Here is a 23,611-nt window from a genome sequence, read left to right on the forward strand (position 1 = left end):
TTCATGCGATCATATCATGCTAAACATTTGAACTGTCCTAGAGATTATTCTAGTTCTAACAGTCATAAATGCAAAGTTTTGCAAAGGCCAGGTGGATAATGCACAGAAGTCAAATGGCCAGGGAGCAAAGACAGTTGCCTGGAGACCAGACTGAACCCCATGCCTATTCACAGCCAGCAACAGCTGAGAGCGGCCAAGTAGTGAATGGGGCCCCACGGTGTTGACTCCATTTTCTGAAGTAAAGCCTGAAATCTGTATTTTTAGTACAAAGTCTCTAGTTTGTAAGCCTGTCAACTAATTTAACAAGTTACCCCTGCTAGACAGAACGAGCAAATTGCAGGCAGGATCCCCTCTGAGCCTTGCTGGTTGTTCTTTTGCAGTCTAAGGGACAGTGATTCACGAATGCTGGGGCACTATTCCAGGGTTAGAAGTCTGGCTTTTTAATTGCAGACCCAGGGCCCCTCCTTCCTCTGTCACTTGCCTCCACACAAGCACCCAAACAGGACAGAAGAGATCTGGAGCCCTTGGAGAGACTGACACATGCAGCCTCCAGCATCACAGCTCTGAAGAGCAGTAGCAGGGAGTTAGTGCCCATGCGCAAATTCCAGACCGGGAGGGATGCCTGCTGCCATGCCGCTTTCCCAACTCCCAGCCCCAAATGCACAGCACCTGAGTCCCCTGTGGCTACTGCCAGCTGCAGCTGATTAGTAGCCTCCCTGTTGGGTGGATCACTGTTTCCCAGTTTGCTGACCTCACACCCTGCCAAGCTGATTTCTCTACAATATCCAAGAGGCCTTTGTAGCCAATTATACTTGTGGACTGAATAATCTGTAAAGACAACTGAAATTTTTACTATGTTACAATCATGTAGATGTTACTCTCCAAAACAAAATAGATCTGGATAGATGGCTCAGTAATTTAGAGAACTTGTTGCTCTTGCAGAGTTTCCAGTACCCACATGCTGGCTCACAACCATTTTAATTCTAGTTTCAGGGGATCTGACACCCTCTTCTGGTATCTGTGGGCACTGCACCCACGTGGTGCTCACACATACATGAAGACATGTTCCAGAGGAGCTGGTGCCCTTTTCTAGCCTCTAAAGTCACTGCAGGCATGTCCACAGACATACATGCAAGCAAAACACCCATATACAAATGTTTTTTTAATGAAAATAAAAATTTTAAAGAAAACATCCACTGTATAAGTACACATAATTGTATACACATACACACTCAGTCCTTTACTAGTTTAACAATGTTGAAAGCAAGTTTCAATAGTGAATGTTCATTTTCCTTACATCCTACTGGATGAAGGACATTGTCCAGAGGACTTACAAATACAAGAGACTCAGCCCCAGTACTGAGAAGAGTTTCTACTTGGACAGCAGTGAGGGAACAGGGATGCCTCTAGGACACAGCCCTACCCTGCCCTCTCATGCTCTATACTCAATCCTGTCACTAAGACAGGCTGACTAATCACAAGCTTCCAGGGAGAAGCAGCAACCAGTGTCTCATCTCACTATACATTGTCCTAAGTGGGTTCCACAGGGGCTAGCTCCTAAGACAGCTTCGGGAAATGGAGGCACAGAAAGCCACCATCAAATAACACCAAACAACAGCAAGACACTCACTGGCTTTCCCGCAGCTCTGGCAGATTTCACGGACCATTCTTTTCTTCACATCCACACTCTTCAATCTATTAAAGTCTTGGAAAGTAATGATTTTTTCTGGATTGCCTGTGATGGGCAGAAGTTGTTCCTTATAAACATCTCCTATGCCCAAAGCCAGGACACAGATGCCAAGGTCTTTCAGGACTTTAACTGCATCTGCCACATCATAGCGAGGATAACCAGAGGTGATGACAACCAACATTTGAGGGACACCAGCATTCCTCCTCCCGCCGACGGAGGGATGAAACATGTGGCTCACATGCTTAAGAGCAAAGTCAATTCGTGGAAACCCCTTGCTCTTGGCCACGGTTTGGATGCGAGACTTCCACTGAGTCTTGTTCAGAGAGCTTTCCAACTCAATGATTTCCTGGTACCGGCTCCCATATTGAGCCATCCCAATTTTCATTCTCTGAGACTGAATGTCAAAATTATCAATTAAGTCTGACAAGAAAGTTGTCATGGTAACAAACTCTGAATCAGACACCATGTCAGAGCCATCACAAAGGAAAATCACATCTGCTTCCTGAAGGTTACAGGCTGGAACAAGAAGGAAAAAAAAAAGAATAAATTATTTTCCTCGTGCATCATTTTAAACTGTTCCTTTACTGGGATACTTAAATCGCTTTGCTAAATACTTAAATTGTTTTCCATTAGCAGAAAATTGAGATAAATTAGCTGAAGAGAGGCTCACTGATTGAACCTCAAAGAGAAGGAAAAAATCACAGCAAAGAGTAGGATAATAGACATTTTTTCTAAGTGTAATTATTTTTGCATGAGTTATTGAGAAAGATATTGTAGGCTATTCAGGAAGGAAGTAGGTAATTTGGATAGATTGAATATTCTCATGAAGAGATATTTTACAAGCCTGGAAGTCTCGTCAATGTCTGCAGACTGGAACAGTCTAGGTAGCAATCACACTGCGTATTGCTGAAACTCCTCTTGTTAACTGGTGTTGCCAGATTGCACATGCATTGAACAGTATCATTTCCAAAACACTTTGGGCATGCAGTAACAAGTAAATAGCCCCAACCAGCTTATGACACATTATTCTAATTTTCTATGTGTAGAAATGGAATTCAGAGTCAGGTAAATTCATAAGAACACATAATTACTGTGGAGGAAGGAGTGTATCTGGACTTTCAGAAACTTAAATACACTCTTTTTTCTACTGCAGTGTTTTTTATGTCATGACCTCAATATTATAAGTGTATGGGACAAGTGTGTATTGTCCATAAACAGAGCACAGGGCCATCTCCCTGAAGTTCAATGTGAAATATTCTAAAACCAAGGGATAACTTTCTCCAAGTTCCAGCCAGACTCCCTGGCTCGGGTAGGAACAGCAAAAGGATAATCACCAAAGGTAACCACTGATGGTCCAGTGTCACACAATTCCTTGAAAAGCAGAGGGTAGACACAGAGCCGAGCTGCCTAGACAGGCCTTCAAGGAGCCTAGAGCTCCCTGCGGTTAGGGGAGCCTCCAGCCAGCAGCTTCGTCAGGGTCTGCCTCCTTACAGAGATGCTTTGCAAGTGACGCACCTTTCCCAGGGCAATCCACACTCCCTTCTCAACCCATCCTCGCCATCTTGATGCTGAGCCACTGCCCTGGGAAGTGTTTGCTCTGGAGCCTCGAGGTTTACAGCTTCATTGGCTGTGCATCACTGTCTGACTTCTGCCTACCCTGCCTTCCTTTTTATTTCACACATGTGGCTTCTTAATAAATGTCATGCATCATAAACTCCATCTCAGCATCCACTGCCAAGAGGTAACATGGAAGACAAGAACAAAGTAGCATCCTGACTCCTAAGACAAGACCAGTCTTAGTGATGTACTAGATTTGGCAGGAATCCAATTATAAACAAGAGCCAAAGGAACTCAGTCTTTCAATTCATAAGACGAGTTAACACCAAGAGAAACAGAAGGTGCCAGCGTTAGAGAACATGGAGCAAACAAAAGTTTGAACTTGTCAGGTATATCAGATGCAGGCAAATGAGTGACAGGCTGAGTATTTGTAGTGGGTAGAACGGTGTGCACAAAGATGCAGAAAATTTCAGAATAATAAGAAAGACCTGAAAAGGGCAGGGGAAGCAGACGAGACGGGAGAAGCGCATATGGTTGGATCGAGCTAGAAAGGCTCCCAAACACTGTAGACAGTGGTGTGACATAGTCCAGTATGTGTAAGATTGTTGAGAGTGACCTGCATGGCAACAGGACAGATGGGTGGAGGGATGTTGCACACCCCGGAGCACATGCACATGAATAGGTACACATGAGTATATCGCACACCGGAAAGCTCAGACACCATCATGGAACAGGGGGTAGAAAGACAGTAAGAGCCAGAGGTCGAAGAGGACCGTATAAAACAGTGTCTTCAGGGCATGATAGGACTGCTGCACCCATGAACTCACAGGAGCTGTGATGGCACGAGTCTTGCATAAAATCAATCAGTCAGCATTCTATTGTGGAGGTGGGAGGGAACCACAAGTCTCCACCCCTAGCTGAGGAGCTATTAGCAGTAGATAGCTTCTGGGGGAGGTGGGGTCTGCTTCCTTTAAGGGTGTAGCTGCAGTAGTTGGCCCCATATCTGTAAGTATATGGGCAACCCAAACTGGAAAAGGAGACATGAAGCTGGGGGGTGGAGATGTGAGGAGGGGTGTCTGGGCAGAGTTAGTGGGTGTGAATATGACCAAAACACATAATAATACAATTCGCAAAGAGCAGAATATTATGTTAAGTACTAGTTATAGCAGCTTACTCTCTTGTGAATTATTGCACAGAGTTTCTTGCAGAGGCAGGTAAATATCTCTCAGCTTGTCAAAGTTGTCTACATGGATAGTATTTTCTTTCTTCCCTGCCATGGTCTCCAGTTCATCTTGGTTGGCATTTCCTACACCTACTGCGAAGATGGTGATGCCTTTGTCCCTTAGTCCCCATGCTGTGTCATTGAGTTTATGTCGATCGTGGGACACACCATCCGTGATGACAATCATCAGCTGTCTCACGTTTTGCTTCAGGCGGCTGCCATGCTCTTCTGTGAACAGGATGTTGGAGTGCTCAAGAGCCTTGGCCGTGTAGGTCTCCCCTCCCGTGTCCCTGGTCCTCCTCAGGTGCTCAATGATGGCCGATTTGCTTGAGTATGTGTCAAGATAGAAAAGGATCTCGGGATTGTTGGAATATTTGAGAGCACCAAACTGGACTCGGTCCCTGCCAACATCGGCCTTCTTCACCAAGTGGATGGTGAGGTTAATCATGCTTTCTTGTTCTTGTGATCCTATGCTGCCTGAATGGTCCAGCACGAACACAATGTCTAAGAGTTCGATCCTCTTGCAATCTGAAAAAAATAAACAACAGGCACTCACAAACGACACTATGCATCTTACACACAAGAGGGAAAGTGGTCAACCTTTCCCATGAGTGTTCTAGGTAAATGACACCCCCATCCCATTCCCTGTGCCTCAATTAGATATCCTCTCATTGTGTGTGTGTGTGTGTGTGTGTGTGTGTGTGTGTGTGTGTGTGTGTGTGTACATATGTGTGCATATATATGTGCACAGGTATGTGTATGTGGAGGCCAACATTCAATCATGATTTCATTTCTCAGAACACCATATACCTTGGTTTTTGAAACAAGGTCTCTCACTGGCCTAGAACCTACCAAATAGGCTAGGCTGGCAGGCCAGCAAGCCCCCAGGCTCTGCCTGTCTCTACCTCCTCTGCCCTGGGATCACAGGCACATGTCAAAATCTGGCTTTTTCAAATGGTGCTGGGGATCAAACTCTGATCTCCATATGTTTGTGGCAAGCACTTTGCCAATTAAGCATTCTCACCAGCCCCTGTCTCACTTGTTTCTTCAAGATGGTTGTCATTTTACAGAGAAAGAAACCAAAGCACATTCGAGGGCAAGTTGCCAGAGCAGGATTCTAAGGGCACATGTACCCTTACCTAAGGGGCCTTCTGACTGGTGGTCCTGCACCACACCACTCTGTTCTGCCGTGTCTCAGGCCCCATGGTACGAATCAGGCCCCTTTGCTAATCAGCTTCCCGCAGAAAGAAACATCAGAAGCCAGTTCAAGGACAATGTGACGGCAAGACGTGCTAGTGCTTGCCAAAATGGACTGCTGTCTTGAAGAGTTCGGGGGCTCATTGTGTACTTGGGGGTTGCATCCCCACTCCCTCTGGCTTCAGCTCTCTTCTGTGCCCCCAGTACCCAAACCTCCCCCCACGCATCATAGAACTCCCCACTTAGGTACACTCCAACCTGGCCTCCAGAATTCAAACTCAGTAACAGAGTAGACACAAGTAGGGGAGGAATGAAAGCTCTGACCTCATCTTCCCTGGCCCCAAGTCCTCTTCCATTTTCAAAGTCAACAGACCATTCTCGGGTGCGCTTCAAAATCAACATTTTCTTTTCCTTGCTAACCTAGGCATTTGCCTTCCAAAGTTCCCTTTCTCCTTCACGTCCCACCAGCCTGTTTCACCTCCAGTTTTTATTTCTGCCAATGAGATTCTCAAGTTTTCAAGTCCCAGACACCAAAGATGAGCTCAGGCTACCCCCGTGAAAGCCTGGGGCAAAGGCTTCATTGACATTTGGTGACTGGGCATGATTTGAAAAACATTTATGAGTTGGTTACTATATGAGGCAGTTGAAGTTTCACCTTATGCTCTACATAGGGCTCTGCCAACATTAGTATCTATCAAAAGAAAGATTCTACAGCTGAAGGTCTAGCCCTTTAGTATACACTTCAACACTAGTGAGTCTGGGAAGCACTGCCACCGTAGAGGAAGGATGGACTCCAGTCAGGTTGCTATCGGAAAGTCCTGAGATAGCACCGAAAATCCATTTGCAGTGAGGTGTTATTTGTCAAGTTGCTAAAAATTCTAAACACGTGATTTTGAAGAATGAAACCAACAATCGTTTCTATTCTGCCAGGAGAACACACAATCCACTTACTGATATTTTCATTTACTCTTTTAGCTTTTTCCAAAATGGATAACAGCACATGACAGATTTCAGAATGTGTGTCTCCGGTCCTTGTGCAGATTGATAGCAAGTTCTAGCTCAAGAGAGGCTGAACTTGACAGAATCAGGACTCAGGATGCAGGCAGCTCAATGGTAGAGCTCCCACCCAGCATCTGTGAGGCGCTAGGCTCAGTTCCCAGCACTGCAAAAAAAAAAAAAAATACTGGCTCCAACTAAAGATTGCTCAATACTTTTTTAAAAAGTAATATGATTTATGAGATAAAAGTGGTAACCCCAAGGAATCAGGGGTAATGTCACATAAAATTTCACAAGTTAGTACGTGGGCAGACAAATGCCTAGTTGCCAGAAGTTAAGAAGAATACAAATCAATAAAAAATGCACTATGTATTTAAAATATGAGCAATATTTGGGTAGATCAGGGCTGTGTAGGGAGCCATTTAATATCATTAAAATGCTTCTAATTACTTTCTGCCCAACAATGGCTATGCATAGCCATGAAACAACCCTTTAATAAATCGTTTGAAGGACTGCTACTCTTCCCACTTTGGGCCAGCCCACTTGACTTAACCAATCCCCACCACCACCCTCTCTCTGTCTCCCTACCTCCCTCTTTCCCTCCTCCCTCTCACCTTCCCTCCATAAACTTATGCTTTAAATGATAAAAAAAATAATTTAGTATTAAAAAAAGCAAAAATTCATGTTTGTAAGAATTAAAGCTGCAAGTTTAGTGTAATATTTGGAGACCTTTTCAAAAGAGATTTGAGTTCACCAAAAGCAAGAGTAGTTTGTACCAAACTTGCTATGGAATTGTTCATCAGGTCATGAGGGTTTTAATATAACTAACATAGATAAGACACTAGGGGACCACTGGGGTCTTGAGGGAGATGGGGACACTTACCATGTAGAGCGCACACACGGAACATGAGTTTACTCTCTATCGCCTCCAGATGATCAAAGTTCTCCACATGGAAAACCAGGCTGCCATCCCCACTGATTTCCTCCAGCTCAGCCCTATTGGCGCCGTACACACCCACAGAAAAGATGGTCACGCTTTTGTTCCTGAGAGCCATGGCGGGACCCCCTACTTTATCTTGGGCTTCTCCATCTGTGAGGAGGATGAGAAACTTTCTGACCTGGGGACGGCCCCCCTTGGAAAGGTCAAAGTAGTCCTTTACAAAGGTAAGCGCACTTCCAGTCAAAGTGTTTCTGTTGATGGGCGACATCCTGTCTATCGCAGCATAAATTTCTTTGTGTGTGAAGAATGTATTAAGCTGGAATTCTTCCCTGTTATAATCACTGAACTGAACAACACCCACTTGGGTTTTATTGGCACCAATTTGAATCTTCTCCACCAGGTTTTTCATGAAGGTTTTCATTGTCTCAAAATTTGTAGGCCCTATGCTTCCAGAACTGTCCACTAAAAACATAATGTCAGCCTTCATGTCTTCACATCCTGTGTGGTAGAAACAGATTGGGAATTGGTGTGATTCTCAGAGTACATGGAAACAGTCAGTAATCACTAATGTATTTATGAGAAAATGTTCAAAATCAACTCAGGGAATTTCTGTTATGTGTGAAATTTTTATTTGCAACTTTGGTAGAAGAAGCCTTCTGATAAGAACCCAATATCAGAAATTCACTCAGGATGATCCAAGAAATTTAAAAAAGGAAATGCCACTTCCAAAGTTTACATTCAGTCCCTCATACAATCACTCATTCATCATTCATTTATCATTCATATATCATTTATCCATTCATCATTCATCCATTCATTACTCTTTCATTCATAACTTTTAAGTGTTTATAAATACCAAGCCTCAAGTTAAGCATTAAAGATGTAATGATGATTTTAAAAAATTAATCTGAGCCAAAGTAACCAATTCTCAACATTTATGGGACTAATATTTCAGGATTTAAACATAGTCTTGAAAAACATAATTCTAAGTAATCTTAAAGCAGCATTATTTTCTGGGATAATTTTAAATGGCTTGATAAATAAGTCATTTAATACATAGAAATTGTAATGAAAAGTTTTTTTAGTAGTGATATTACATGCTTTAGTAAGCACATATAATTCACCATGGACTATTCCTTCATTTACACATAAAACTTGTAGCTAGCCCTTATTGAAATTGGTTTTCATACATATACATAGATGCATATACACATACATGTAAGACACAACTTCAATAAACTACTGAAAATAGGTGTTATTGGGGTTGGAGAGATGGATCCGTGGTTTAGAGCACTTGTTGCTCTTGCAGTGGACCCAGGTTCAATTCCCAGCACCCACACAGTAGCTCAAAACCATCCACACTCCAGGCCCAGTGGTCCTGATGCCCTCTGCTGACCTCGGCAGGCACTGCACCCACATAGTACACACATATCCTTGCAGATAAAACACTCATACATGTAAAACCAAAATAGATAAAAAAAAAAAAACCTTTAAAATAAAAAATATGAATATAGCCTTAAAAAAGCCCCAAGGTAAACTGAAGTGTTGATGACACTTCTTTGTGTGACCCATATAAAGGAATAGATATAAATTTAACATTCACAAGAGCTGTCCCTCTATTTCTACAGGTGATAGGAACTGCTTCTAGTATGCTAATATGTCTTCCTGTTCTTGCCTGTCAATCAAGTTTCATCCAGGCAGATGGTTTCCCGGCAGAAGAATGCTTGTCTCAGCCTTCCTTGCAACCAGACCAGACCCCTTGACCAAGTTTTAACCTGCAGTTGGATGCAGTGGCCCAGCCTCCTCCGGGTCCTACCATCACATCAATTGAGTGCAGCAAGCTCCCTTCAGGAGTCTTTCCTCAGATTGGGGGGGTGGGGTGATGAGCACAGTTCTGACCTAAAGGTGGAAGCACCTGCCTGTCCACTAGACCTGAACCCCTCAGCCTGACAAGTACATGAGAGAGAAGTGAACAATAACGTTCTGTAACCCTGAGCTTGAAGTGTCTGTATCAGAATGCTTTAGTCCACCACACAGACACACTGCCTCATTCCATCAGTACCTGCTCTGAGCATGTAACTGTTCTCTGACCCCTCAGGCCCAGGCTTCTTACCTTTTTCGGAGCAAATTCTGTGAACAATTTCATTTTTTATGTTCTTTAGAGAATCAAAATTCTGCCCAAAATTAACCCTTTCGTCGTTGCCGGCAATTTGTTGCAGCTGGGTTTTGTTCGCCTCGCCAATCCCCACTGCATGAATGGTGACATGTTCAGCCCTGAGTCTGTTGGCAGGTTCTAGAACGCTGTCTTCTGACTTCCCGTCAGTCAGTACAATGAGGTAACAGGGAATTTCGTTGGTCCTCTCCGATTTTCCCGTCTTGATTATCGGCAGTATGAAATCCAGGGCTTTTCCGGTGAGTGTACGACCTTTGAGTTGCCTGATGTTGAAAATAGCCTTCTTCAAGGCAGTGGCATCCATGTAGAGAGAGATGGGAAATTCCACTTCATTCTTATGTGAATACTGTATGACGCCAACTCGGACTTTGTTGGGACCGATGGGAAACATGTCTACCACAGACGACATAAATATCTGTATTTGCTCAAACTCTCTCTTGCGGATGCTGGTCGAGCCATCAATGAGGAAATAGATGTCAGCCTCCTTTGTATCCACACAGCCTAAAAAGGAAGCAAGCACAGAGGAGTGGGAAGTGTGTTCTCTGTCCACTCAGTCCTTCATACATACAGACATACTGAGAGAACTTTGTCCCAGGCTTTGTGGGGAGCAGGAGGCTGTGCAGGATCTAAAGAACAGGGCCTCTGTGTTTGTGTGGAGCATGGACACTTCCTCGGGACCTTTCTGTCCATTTTTAACCTTTGAAATGTATCACCATCTTGGGAAAACACTGAAACACAGCAAAGCAGAGTGCTTTATCTAGGCTCACACAGCCAGTACATGAAAACTGAGGACCAGATTTCCCAGGCCCCCAGGCCGTAGGTAAAACCATCTGACCAGCTTTGACAATTGCCTCTTTAGAGTCCAGGTCTAATGGCTTCCCGGAAAACAGCATGGGATCAGAAACCATCTGTCCCGGGTGCTTTTCTTTTGGTTTGTTTTTACACAGAATCTCTATGCAGCCCAGGCTGGCCTTAAGCTCATGATCCTCCTGCCTCTGCCTCCCAGGTGCAAGATTACAGGCATGCACCCCATGCTTGCCTGTGACTTCTTCTTCCCTAAGCAGCTTCTACAGGAAAGCCCAAATCAGATCAATGATTTTACCATTCATTTAGGATTTAAATTAAAAATCAGCCTTACCTCCTGCTTTTCTCTCCAACTCTAGTTCTAGCAATTCTTCATCTACTCACTGTGTTTTGATCACATTGGACTTTCTATTTTTTTAATGTGTGTATGAGTGTTTTGTCTGTGCACTACATGTGTGTGATGCCTGTGGAGACCAGAAGAAGGCGTCAGATTCTCTGGAGCTGGAATTACAGGTGGTTCAAGCTCCCATGTGGGTGCTGGGAATCAAACCTGGGTCCTCTAGTGATTGTAATGGCTGAACCATCTCTCAAGGCCCAGACTTTCTACTCTTTAACTGTGTCCCAGGACCTTTGCACTAGTCCTGCTCCCTTGAAATATTTCTTATCTCATCAGGTCACATGTCAATTTAGAAAGAGGCCTTCACTTCCCCTCTAGCTGAGACATGTTAACCGTTCTCTATCCTATCACTCTATTTTCTTCTACCATCTATCTATCTATCTATCTATCTATCTATCTATCTATCTATCTATCTATCTATCTATCTATCTACCTATCTTCCTTCTATCTTCTATCTATCAGCTATCTATCTATCTATCTATCTATCTATCATCTATCTATCTCCCTCCATCTCTATCTCTATCTCTATCTTGATTTTTCGAGACAGGGTTTATCTGTGTAGCCCTGGCTGTCCTGGAACTCACTATGTAGACCAGGCTAGCCTCAAACTCAGAGATCCATCTGCTTCTGCTTTCCGAGTGCTAGGATTAAAGGCATGTGTCACCACATGTGGCTCTATCACCCTATTTTCATTGTGGCATTTTTCAGAATTGATTTCTTCATAAGCATAACCTGTTTCTTACCACAGAAAATCACTTTCCGACAGATCTGCCTAAGCCATGCTTCTACTTCGTAGACCTGGCACATGACAGAAATCCGAGAATTACTTTAAACAAAATAGCTCTCAATGCCCTGTTGTGGAATAGAATATTTGTTTAACTATGTAAAGGTATATTGTTTTTGTTTATGCTGCATTTGTTTAACTATGTAAAGATGTGTTGCTGTTTCACCTTGCCTGTCTAAGGCACCTGATTTATCAAATAAAAAGCTGAATGGCCAATAGCTAGGCAGAGGAGGGATAGGCGGGGCTGGTGGGCAGAGAAAAAAAGGGGAGCCAGCCAGTCAGCTGAGGGCCAGTCAGCCAGCCACAGAAGAAGCAGGAAAGTAGGACATACAGAATGAAAAGTAAAAAGCCCCAAGGGAAAAGGTAAATGAATAGAAACAGGTTAAATCAAGTTAAAAGAGCCAGTGGGGCAAGGCTAAGCTAAGGCTAAGCATTCACAACTAATAATAAGTCTCCATGTCATGATTTGGGGCTGGCGGTCTGAGAAAGTCTGCTACAATGCCACTTCCTGTATTATACAAAATCTAAGGAGAGGATGTTGTTTTCTGTCTCTCTTTTTTTTGTCTCATGTAGCTCAGGCTAGCTGGGAACTATCTATGTAGCTGAGGATGGCCCTGAACTTCTGATCCCCCTGCTCCACTTCCCAACTGCTGGGATTACAGGTTCTTCCCACTATGCCCAGCTAATTTGAACTTTTTCATCAGGTGATCCTTTCTCTTTGTAGTCATTCACAGGAAATGGGTAGCATAGCTTCACACTGTAAGCTTCATATGCCATTATTTAGTTAAGAAAATAAGCCAATCTTTTAAACACAGGGCAATTTAGCCGTTTAAGAATTCTTCCTTCGTTGGAAGTGTTGGGGCAATGAATGATCCCTGACACTGCTGTAGGCTTTGAGCAACCATTCCTTAACAAATAAATGATACTGCAAATACATCAAATCCAGAGAATTAAAACTATGAAATCAATGCTTAAAGCTCTGAGGCTGAGATCACAATCACCTGCAAAGCACAGGTGGATCTAGATCTGCAAACCTTGAATGTGAGCACAGTGAACTGATCCATGATCTAATAAAGATGTAAGCATTCACCAGAAGGAAGGAGGCAGTGGCCAGGGATGAAGAGAGGATGTGGATCAGAGCAGACCACAGTGATGGCTTGGCCCTCCTGCACCTCTGCCCTCTCACACACTAGTCCTTGGTCACTGCTGCTCTTACCACACAAACTTAGAACCCAGACAGTAAAGTGCTTGCTGCATAAGTGTGAAGACCTGCCTTTGATCCTCAGCACCTACATTAAAGTGCGGAAAAACAGGCAAAGTCAAGTGTTATCTGAAGGTAGGACTACAGCTTATTTTTTTCTTCTTGTCCATCTACACCATAAAAAATGTTTTAAGCATCATGTGTATGGCTTTATTACATCTTACTGAGGCACAATTTGCACATTATAAAATCAATCCATTGTAAGTATATTTTTCAATAGATTTTGGCATATTTATAGCTATGCAGCCATTAGGCAAATTCAGGTTTTTTGTTTCTTGGGGTTTGTTTCTTTGTTTGTTTTAACATTCTCTCAACCCTTAAAAGTCCCTTGACTGAATTTTGATCAATGCTCACTGCCCACTCCAGTCCCAACCCTGGACAACCGTTAGTCATGTAATAACAGAGTCTTCTAGACATACCAGTTTTATCAAGTTCCATTTGTTCAGCATGGGTAGAAACTTGGGTCCAGACTTCATTGTGGATCTTCTTCAGGAAGTTCCTACTGTACGATTCCAGCTGTCTGTAGGAGCTGTGTGTGGAAATGCTCTGCTCAGAAGGGTAGGATACTATGTCTTCTAACTGTGTGCTGTTGGCCCCTTGGATGCCCAGAGCAAACATAGTTACACCCTCCAAGCGAAGGTCTAGTGCAGCATCCCTCACAGCATCATCTGATGGTCTGTTGGTGACCAGGACAGCAATCTGAGGGACCCCCTGTGCCTTTCTGCTGCCACCAGACTCTGAGAAGCCTTCTCTCCTCATTTGCTCAATAGCAGCCCCAACTTTAGACCCCCCAGTCTGAAGGGAGAGTTTTCGGATTTGCTGCTGGAATTCAGACTGGTTGGTACTCGACTTCAGGGAAGAAATAGTCTGAACCTTGTCACTGTAGCTCATCAGTCCAAGTCGCATGCAATTGTCCTTCACATCCACAGAGCTGGTGACATTCTCCAGGAAGTTCTGCAGGTCCCTCAGATTTTCTGTGGTCCCCACTGACTCGTCCACCAAGAATATAATGTCAGCCAGGGAGTCTTTCTGACAGGATATGGGAAAGGGAACTGTGGAGAGAGAAAAGTTGTGAGGTTAGAAGAAACCACTGGCCTAGAGTGGAGGGTGCTTCAAGGATTGCTAAGGCACTAATGAAAATGGATGGAATTACCAGACCCAGTTACAATTGCTTCCTCTTAGTAAACAAAAGATCAAAATTCTGAATAAGTCTGGCAAGGTCATTGAATTCAGAGGCTTCGTGTGAACTCTTTCTTCTCTACTTAGCAATTTTCCTGCCACATGCTACGGCCACCACTGCCACTGTCATCTCTGTGACCATGCCTACAATAACCGTCTTCATGGACAGTATACTTCCCACCGGTAGTGTGACCACAGTCACCGGCACAACCATCATCACTACCAATACATGAAGCTCAACTCCATTACCTCCACCACTATGACCACCTCCACCATGGTCCCCACACCCACCATGGACCAGCAATGTGACCATCATGGCTGCCGCTACCTTCATCACTACCATCCTCACACTGTGACATGTGGGGATGAATTGGCAGACACATTTCTGACCTCAACAAACTCACACTCCATGGTGGCCAAATTCTATTCTTCCAAGTGGTGATAACTGCCACAAAGAAAACAAAGCAGGTGGCCTGATTGACTCTCCTGGTGGTGTGGTTGGGGGAGAGACTTTAACCTACGTGAGATGTGAAGTCAGGGTAGGAGGCCTCTCTGAAAGGATCACATTTGGATGAAATGTGAGTGTAGGATCCAATCATAGGAAATTCGGAAGAAAGAGAAATTCTAGTAGAAAGGATAGCAAAAGGTGGGGACAAGCAAGAACTACACAGTGGCTAGAGCCAGCAGGAGAAACAATGATGATGAGGTCAGAGGGAAGCAGGGCCAGAGCACCCGGAAGTCACATGACCTGTTTTAAATTTCTCAGCATCACTCCAGGTGCTGAAGGGAAATAATGAATTCCAGGTTACAACAAACAACTGCCCTGGTCCAGGAAGGAAATGCTGACTCTAAACAGGATAACAACGGGAAGGTAGAGCAGCAGGAGAAGAAGGGGAAACTCCTGGTTTAGGGTTTGCACATCTGAATGGATGGTGGCAGTGTGTCCTTCTGAGACAGTGGGAATGAGTTACAAGTAGGATCCAAGAGTTCCATCTCAGACATGCTAGATTTCACATAGCATTGAGCATCTGAGAGGAGATGTCACATGAGCAGTTGTTTGGAAGAATCTGATCTAAGGCAAAGTCACCATATTCACAGCAAACACCTACTCCAAACACGAGTGGATGAATCATGCCTGTGCAAAGCAGAGTCACGAGACAAGCTTAATCTTGCCAAGAGCTACCCATTAGCTTCTCTGACCCCAGAAGACAGAAAACGTGTCTTACTTATCTCTGGCCCTCTAGTGTCGGGTACCTGGTGTGAGAACAAGAATATCTGTAGAGAATTAATTAAAACTTAGTCTCATAAACCTCACACAGAATCCCACACCACTGGCTAAGCCAAACTCCCGGCATGACCTACTCAAGCCACCATTTATTTGCCAACAGCTGTTATTATCAATAGCAATAAACAAAAGTCACACAAGTCACTTCGCCATTGTTTGACAACAGACATCATTTTCCTGACTTTACAAGGAAGGGAACAGATGCTCCCAGGTTAAGAAAATTACCCAAGGTCCTAAGCAATCCAGCCATACTTTAAACTCAGACCTTACTGATGACAGCCCTTGCTTAAACTTCCAGAAGGCAAAGATGGGGTCCTTCCAAGCAATATCCTGTCTTGTACTATAAGAAAGAGTAAAAGAAGTGTGATCAGTGCATGGGGCCCCTAAAAGGTGACAGAGCTCCATTGTCCCTGAGAGACCAGACTAAGAGTCGGAGAGCAGCCAGGGAAGTCCACTCAGCTGAGGATTCTCCTACAGTACTCCAAAGACGTGGCCAGGCTTCTCACCAGTGCAGCATTCTTGCTATACACCTGCCTAGAGCTGACTGGCTCATTTGCTTCATCACCAACTCTGTGCCTGTACATGCAGCCTCCTATTTCTCTTGTTTGTTAACTGATGCTCTCTAGGACCACCTCTCCAGTGACTACTGGACTCAGGGTATTCTGCTTTGAAATCATCATAGAAAACTCACCTAAGACACAAGTAAAGCATCCTTCAAGAAGAAGATGTCAGCTAATGGGGCATTAGCATTTCCTCTTCCGGCCAAGGAAATCAAGAATCAAAGTCAATGAAGAGAGGTCCTGTGTGTTTCTATATGAAATACCCGGGCTTCCTGGGAGCTGAAGGAAAGGCAGAGCAGGCACCTGCCAGCTGGAAGCTGGAAGCTAACAGAGGTGGCTTCTGGGATAGAAATCAGAACCCACCTAAGGACATGCTGCAATGACTGGGGTCATCACCCCTCCCTAAGGACACACTGTGACAGCTGGGGTAAATGCTGATCCCCAGTAGCTCTCAATGCAGTAGACATCAGCATGGATGATGGGGTCTTAGACAAAGGAACAGTCCCATGAGATGTGCTTGGGGGTCAGCATGGATGGTGGGGTCTTACAGAAAGGAGCAGTCCCATGAGATGTGCTTGGGGGTCATCATGGATGGTGGGATCTTACAGAAAAGAGCAGTCCCATGAAATGTGCTTGGAGTCCTCAGAAAAGTAAATGGGAGAATTTCACATAGGAAAGGTAAGGGCTGAGGCCTTGAATTACATAAGTGAGGGAGACACTGAGCCAATTCAACTTGAGCTGCTTCCAGTTGGCTCTCAATCATACCTATAAGCCTTCAATAAATATTTCCAGTATTTCCCCAGTTCAAAGATATATTCTTCTGGGAGAGACATCATTACTTAATAGCAGCACTTCAGAGTCTCCTAAAAGCACAACTGATGCACCACAGAAACACATCCTAATGTTAGATATATGAAAATGTGAAATATTTAATTATAAATGTGAAAGCTATCACCATAGAATGACTGACTACATGGCTGGAGAAGTAACAAGTGCCTTTTGTCTGGAGCAGACACTGGTACTCATTAGAGACATACTCAAATAGTGCAGGAAAGGCTATGCCACTAGGCATACACAAGCCCAAGATCACAGCCCACCACACCTCTGACCAGCCGAGTCACCCCTGTGCTGCCTGTGTGGCACAAAGCATGAGCATTTGTTGACAAGCCTCTCATTCACAGTCCTCACTCCTATTGGGTGGGATATGCTAGCTGCAATATGCTGGCTGACTGGCACTTACTGAATTACTGCTCATCAGCCTCACATCGCCAGAAATATGAAGAAAAAGGAACCATCTAGATGGGTTTCTGGTGCCTATGATAGTCAGATTTTCACTTATTCATAATAAGAAACCAACAGCCTACAGAATGGGAAAAATCTTCACCAACCCCACATCTGACAGAGAACTGATCTCCAAAATATATAAAAACTCAAGAAACTAGACCGCAAAATACCAAACAATCCAATTTAAAAATGGGCTACAAATCTAAACAGAGAATTCTCAACAGAAGATTCCTAAATGACTGAAAGACATTTAAGGAATTGCTCAACATCCTTACTCATCAGGGAAATGCAAATCAAAATGACTCTGAGATATCATCTTACACCTGTCAGAATGGCTAAGATCAAAAACACTGGTGACAGCTTTTGTTGGAGAGGTTGTGGAGCAAGGGGAACACTCCTCCACTGTTGGTGGGAGTGCAAACTTGTACAGCCACTTTGGAAATCAGTATGGTGGTTTCTCAGAAAATTGGGAATCAATCTACCTCAAGACCCAATGATACCACTCTTGGGCATATACCCAAGGCATTTTCAATCATACCACAAGGACACTTGCTCAACTATGTTCATAGCAGCATTATTTGTAATAGCCAAAACTGGAAACAACCTAGATGCCCCTCAACCAAAGAATGGATAAAGAAAATATGGTACATGTATACAATGGAGTATTTCTCAGCTGTAAAAAACAATGACATCATGAAATTTGCAGGCAAATGGATAAAACTAGAAAATATCATCCTGAGTGAGTTAACACAGACTCAGAAAGACAAACATGGTATATACTAACTCATAAGAGGATACTAGATGTAAAGCAAAGGATAACCAGACTACAACCCACAGCTCCAGAGAAGCTAGGAAACAAGGAAGACCCTAAGAGGGACACATGGATCACCTTGGGAAGGGGAAACAGAGGAGTAAACTAGGGGTGAGAGGGGGCAATAGAGGGTAGGGAATGAGGGTTAAGAACATGAGGGAACGGGATGGTCAGTTTTGGGGAGGGACAGAGTGGGAGAGCAATGAACAAGATATCTTGATAGAGGGAGACATTATGGGGTAAGGAAGAAACCTGGTGCTAGGAAAATTCCCAGGAATCCACAAAAAACGACCCCAGATTAGACTACTAGCAACAGTGGTAAAGGTGCCTGAACTGGCCTACCCTGGTAATCAGATTGGTGAATACCCTAACTGCCATTATAGAGCCTTCATCCAGTAACTGATGGAAGCAGATGCAGAGATCCACAACCATGTCCCAGGCTGAGCTTCATGAGTCCAGTTGAAGAGAGGGAAGAGGAATTAGATGAGCAAGGAGGGTCAAGATCATGATGGGGAAATCTACAGAGACAACTGAACCAAGCTCAAAAGAACTCACAAACTTTAGACCGACTACTGTGGAATCTGCATAGGACCAGACTAGACCCTCTGCATACAGGAGACAGTTGTGTAGCTGGGTGTTTGAGGGGCCCCTGGCAGTGGGATCAGGATCTGTTCCTGGTGCATGAGCCGGCTTTCTGGATTCCATTATCCCTATGGTTGGACACCTTACTCACCCCTGATAAAGCGGAGAGGTGCTTGGTCCTGCCTCAACTGAATGTACCAGGTTCAGCTGTCCTACCATGGGAGAACTTACCCTGTTGGAGGAGGGGATGAGGGATGGGGGGAGGAAAGTGGGGTGAGTGAGAGGAAGGATGAGAGAGGGATATGTGGTTGGTATGTAAAATGAATTAAAAATTTAAAAAAAAAAAAAACACCAGCTCACTGTCTTAGGCTCAAAGAGTACAGAGATTAACACAAGCTGCCAATTCTGCCCTGTGACACTCCCGGTCATGGCTGTAGCACAGGGACAAACAGAGATGGAAAATTATGGGAAATGTTGCTGTCATAAGATGTACCCAAGGAATGCTGGGACCTAAAATGAAAGCCTCCCAAGAGAGGACGAACGCAGCGTTGAGATTGAAATGAGAGAGCTTTTCTGTCAAAAGGAGACAAAGGAAGACAAAAGGGTTGGTGCCGGAGAAACGGCACACACAGAGGCAAAGGAAAGGCTGACGTGTGGAAATCCCCAACAGCTCAATACAGCTGGTCACGAGTACCAGGTGAGAGCTGCCGTGGGGAAGGGCGGTCATACACTGTGCCCGTGGGGGTTGGGCTCCTCTTCAAGGGTTCCCTACCTGTCTTATCAGCATTGGTTGCAGCTGTGGCTGGGGCTTCAGGTGTGGCTGGGGCTGCAGGTGTGGCTGGGGCTTCAGGTGTGGCTGGGGCTGCAGCTGTGGCTGGAGCTACAGGTGTAGTTGGTGCTTCAGGTGTGATAAGGGCCACATCTGTTCCTTCCCTGTACTTAGTCACGTCCTTGATGATCTGTGTCATGTTTGGGGCAAACAAACTGAGGTCTCTGACAGTCCTGAGGTTGAAATGGAACTGGGATGTGGCCATGGCCTTCAGGTTTTCCTCAGAAGCCTTCTTCACCCCCACCGAGATGACTTTCACCCCATCTTCCCGCAGGGCCTTTGAAGCCTCTTCCACATCATCCTCAGACTCGGCTGAAGCCAGCACCACCAGGATTGGGGGGAACTGTTTCCTGTCTCTTCCATTTGTGGATGCAGAGAAATAGGTCCTGTGAGCCTCTCGCAGGGCGTTCCCTATCTTCAGGGACCCACCGATGAACCCGAAGTTCTTCTTCAGGTGGTTCAGCATGGGGTTCCTGTTCTTGAAGGTGCCCAGCTGGAACTCGTTGTGGAGAGCATCGCTGTACTGGGCCAGGGCCACACGGTACTTGTCGGCCTCTATGGGGAGGCTGCTGATCAGCTTGTTGAGAAAAGTTCTCACAAATGGAAAGGACTTAATCCCCAGGTCATCAGAGCTGTCTACCAGAAACACCACATCTGCATACTCAGGGCCTGGCCCTGCGTAATAAAGACAGCAAGTACAGTTTTATTTCCACCATCACATTTTAGACCTCACTATTCACTTGAGACTACATCCTTGTGTCCCTATGGTTTTATCATAATTCCAAAGATGGTTTTTCCCTGGAAGTCAAACAGAAGAAGTCACTTGTTTTGCCTGACATGTCACGGGGACATTAGTTAAGTTAGCCAACAGATTCTTCCTTCTCAAATCTATTTCTGAAGGCAATTGATTTTCTTTTTATTTCTGAAGTCCCAAACTGTGATATTGTACTACAAAATTAATGACATGGTAGCACCCCAGAAGGTTCCAGTGTGGTTTGAGGACTAAGAACTATTTTTGGAAACAGCACAGAATAAGCAGTTGCCTTGGGCTGGAGAATTTAAGAGCAGAGTAAAGGAAGATTTTAGGTGCATGGAATCTTCTGAGGATCACAGAACAAGAGAATCGGGATCAGACATGGGCATGAAGCAAAGAGAGTTCACCAATGCATCACCAGGCTTAGTCTGAAGGCAGCTGAGCTACTCCATGTACAGGCAAAGGGGACAGTTTTTAACTCCCCTGTGGGTCCACCATTGGCCATAGACCATCCCCAAGAACTGGATAGAGGAAAAAATTATAGGTATGGCTTCTTGACAAAGAAGCTCCGGGAAAGCCAGAGGCTGTAATGCAGCTGCATCTTTTGGTAGGCTGGGGCTCAATTTGAGATCTTGAACATCGCAGACTGGGGATGTTCAGATTGGAGATACTCAGCATGAGTATTTCATATTGTAAAGGGGGAAAGAGGCAATGGTTTAGTCACAGAAACACTTGGATTATGTTTTCTATACGGGATTCTTTGTCTTCTACCTACTAAAGGGGAAGAATGAAAATGTGTGTGTGTGTGTGTGTGTGTGTGTGTGTGTGAGAGAGAGAGAGAGAGAGAGAGAGAGAGAGAGAGAGAGAGAGAGAGAGAGAGAGAGATGGATAGATTATACCTATATATATGTATCTAGCAAAATCAAACTATTATTCTTTATTATGATAGCCTAATAATAATCCTTGCCTAGTGTGCTGGCTAGTTTTACATCAACATCACACCGAACAAGCCAGAGTGAATTGAGAACAGGGAATCTTAATTGAAACAAAAACTGCCTCACCAGACTGGCCCATGGGCAAGCCTGTGGAATATTCTCTTGATTAACGATTGATGTGGGAAGGCCCAGCTCACTGTAGACAGTGTCACTCTCAGGCTGGCGGGCCTGGGTGCTATAAGAAAGCAGGCTGGGCAGGCTATGAGAAAGCCTTAAGAAGCTCTCTTCCATGGCCTCTCCATCAGCTCCTGTGTCCAGGTTCCTGCCCTGTGTCCCTCCCCTGACTTCCCTCAGTTGACACATGGTGCTGTGGAACTGTAAGCTTAAATAAACCTTTCCTCCCCAAGGTGATGTCAGTCAATGGGGTTTTATCACAGGAACAGAACCCTAATGAAGACACCCAGAAACTATAGATAAAGGAGGAATAGAGTGGATTGAAGTTTACTTCTGAAATAGTTTAGTATGCTGAGTTCTGCAAGCTTGTTGGAGCCACTTCCTCTCAGGAAGGCAAACATTAGCAGGAAGAAATGATCGCCACAGCTATCTGCTCCCTCCACAGATCCAGCTCGCAGAGGAAAGGATGTTTGAACTTCTACCTACAGTGTTTGTTCCTGTGATCATGTCTAACTATGACGGAGATTGCCCTTGGTGGAGCTAGGCCTCAAAGACCACCCTCAGATGCTCACATCATCAGGGATTTCAACACTGTTATCCAGCCTATAAAGGTTGTAAGAAACTGTGGGTTGGGGCTCAACTTTAGAAAGCATTAGCCTGGGTCCAAGCCCATGCAAACAAAGCTGCATTCTCCTGCTTTCTTCCAAGTGCCTGCTTGCCTGTCCACTGGTCAGCACTTCTGCAACATTTCTAAAGATAAGGCTCAAACTACTCAATACACAAGTGGGTTTACTGTATTCACAGATATGAGATGTTGAGAGTTATGCAAATCAGTGAGCAAAGATTTTCTAGCCAGGGCTACATAACATGATTTTTTTTTTTTTACCCATAGCTTTCCCCACCTTTAAGGGATGAAGTCTGTTGAATATTATGTTCTGTGGCTAATACCAAGTGGTGTATACTTTGATCTGTTAGTAAATAAAGTATTCCTTTTTATTAAAGTTTAATAAAACATAAAAATATTTATTTTCCCCAAATGATAATGAACAAAAAATATACTAGTACCTGGGCTCTGATCTGCCAGTGTTTCAGTCCGGAGGATTAGGACAAATGCAATTAGCTGGAGCTTCATCCTGTTAATGGGGGTTGCTTAACTTATATTCTGAAAGAAAAATTGCAATATGAATTATATGCATCTTAGTTAAGGTTTTTATTTCTGTGAAGAGACACTATGACCATGGCAACTCTTATAAAGGAAATATTTAATTTAGGTGGCTTGTTTACAATATCAGCGGTTCAATCCTGAAAGACCCTAGCCCTTCAGGCTTACACCCCCAAGCCCCAGGAAATAAGGAACTAAAAAGAAAACTAGTTCCAAGGGCCACCTGACTCGGCCATTATTCAATCACCCTTGCAACAATGTAACAATGTAAAAATATTTCTGTTAAGAGATGTGCTCAACTGTGACTGGGATAGTTGCAGGTGTTCCAGGAAGGACCACTGTGACCTTTGTGCAAACTCCACTCCCGCCCTGGTAACCCCCTTGAGGTTTCAGGAAGAATGTACATGCTGACGTGACTGTACCCACTCTGTGATCAGACCATGATCTTGTGAAAGAAATTGTATGGAAATTATAATCTTGTGGCTTTTGTGGGTTTTTCCTTTAAAAGCACCCATGTGGCTGAGATAAGATGCGGCTCTTGCTCTTAGGAACAGAGTTTGCCCTTCTGTACAGAAGCCAATAAAATCCTCGTGCTGTTACATCAACTGGACTGGAGTCTGGGTTCTTGGGGCACCCACTCGAGACCCTAAACTTTGGGGTCCAACAATCCATTAGCATGACAGGGAGCATGGAGGCATCCAGGCAGACGTAGTGCTGGAGTAGCTGAGAGTCCTACATCTTGCAGGCCACAGGAAGTTGAATGACTATGACACTGAGTGAAGCTTAAGCAAAAGCTCATCCCTCAACAAGGCTATGCCCACTCTAACAAAGCCACACTTTTAATAGTACCACTCCCTATGAGATTAGGAGGGCCAATTACATTCAAACTACCACAATATGCAATATTGGACACCAGGAACTACTCACAAGATGGTATACTGAAAAGAAGTATTTATTTTCAACAAAAAGCAAGTTTATTTATACAGCATCTATCCAGCATGTGGAATATTTGCTGAAAACAGATGTTGATGTGTG

At 44.3% G+C, this 23,611-nt stretch overlaps 1 protein-coding gene across 1 annotated transcript in view; it reads right to left on the reverse strand.

The window, feature by feature from the left end:
- The window catches only part of Col6a5 (collagen type VI alpha 5 chain), a 100,610-nt gene extending 78,064 nt beyond the window's left edge, over window positions 1-22,546 (reverse strand). The window contains exons 1-7 of the mRNA XM_052730626.1: window positions 22,480-22,546; window positions 19,495-20,226; window positions 13,441-14,073; window positions 9,716-10,276; window positions 7,546-8,100; window positions 4,422-4,997; window positions 1,631-2,206 (exon numbers count right to left, since the gene is read on the reverse strand). Of these exons, the coding sequence (XP_052586586.1) occupies window positions 1,631-2,206; window positions 4,422-4,997; window positions 7,546-8,100; window positions 9,716-10,276; window positions 13,441-14,073; window positions 19,495-20,226; window positions 22,480-22,546 (3,700 nt within the window). The remainder of the gene's footprint in view (window positions 1-1,630; window positions 2,207-4,421; window positions 4,998-7,545; window positions 8,101-9,715; window positions 10,277-13,440; window positions 14,074-19,494; window positions 20,227-22,479) is intronic.
- Window positions 22,547-23,611: the final 1,065 nt, after the last annotated feature.

The sequence above is a fragment of the Peromyscus californicus genome, unplaced genomic scaffold (assembly GCF_007827085.1).
Source record: "Peromyscus californicus insignis strain IS unplaced genomic scaffold, ASM782708v3 Scaffold_11__1_contigs__length_118956290, whole genome shotgun sequence".
In the NCBI taxonomy this organism is placed as follows: domain Eukaryota; kingdom Metazoa; phylum Chordata; class Mammalia; order Rodentia; family Cricetidae; genus Peromyscus; species Peromyscus californicus.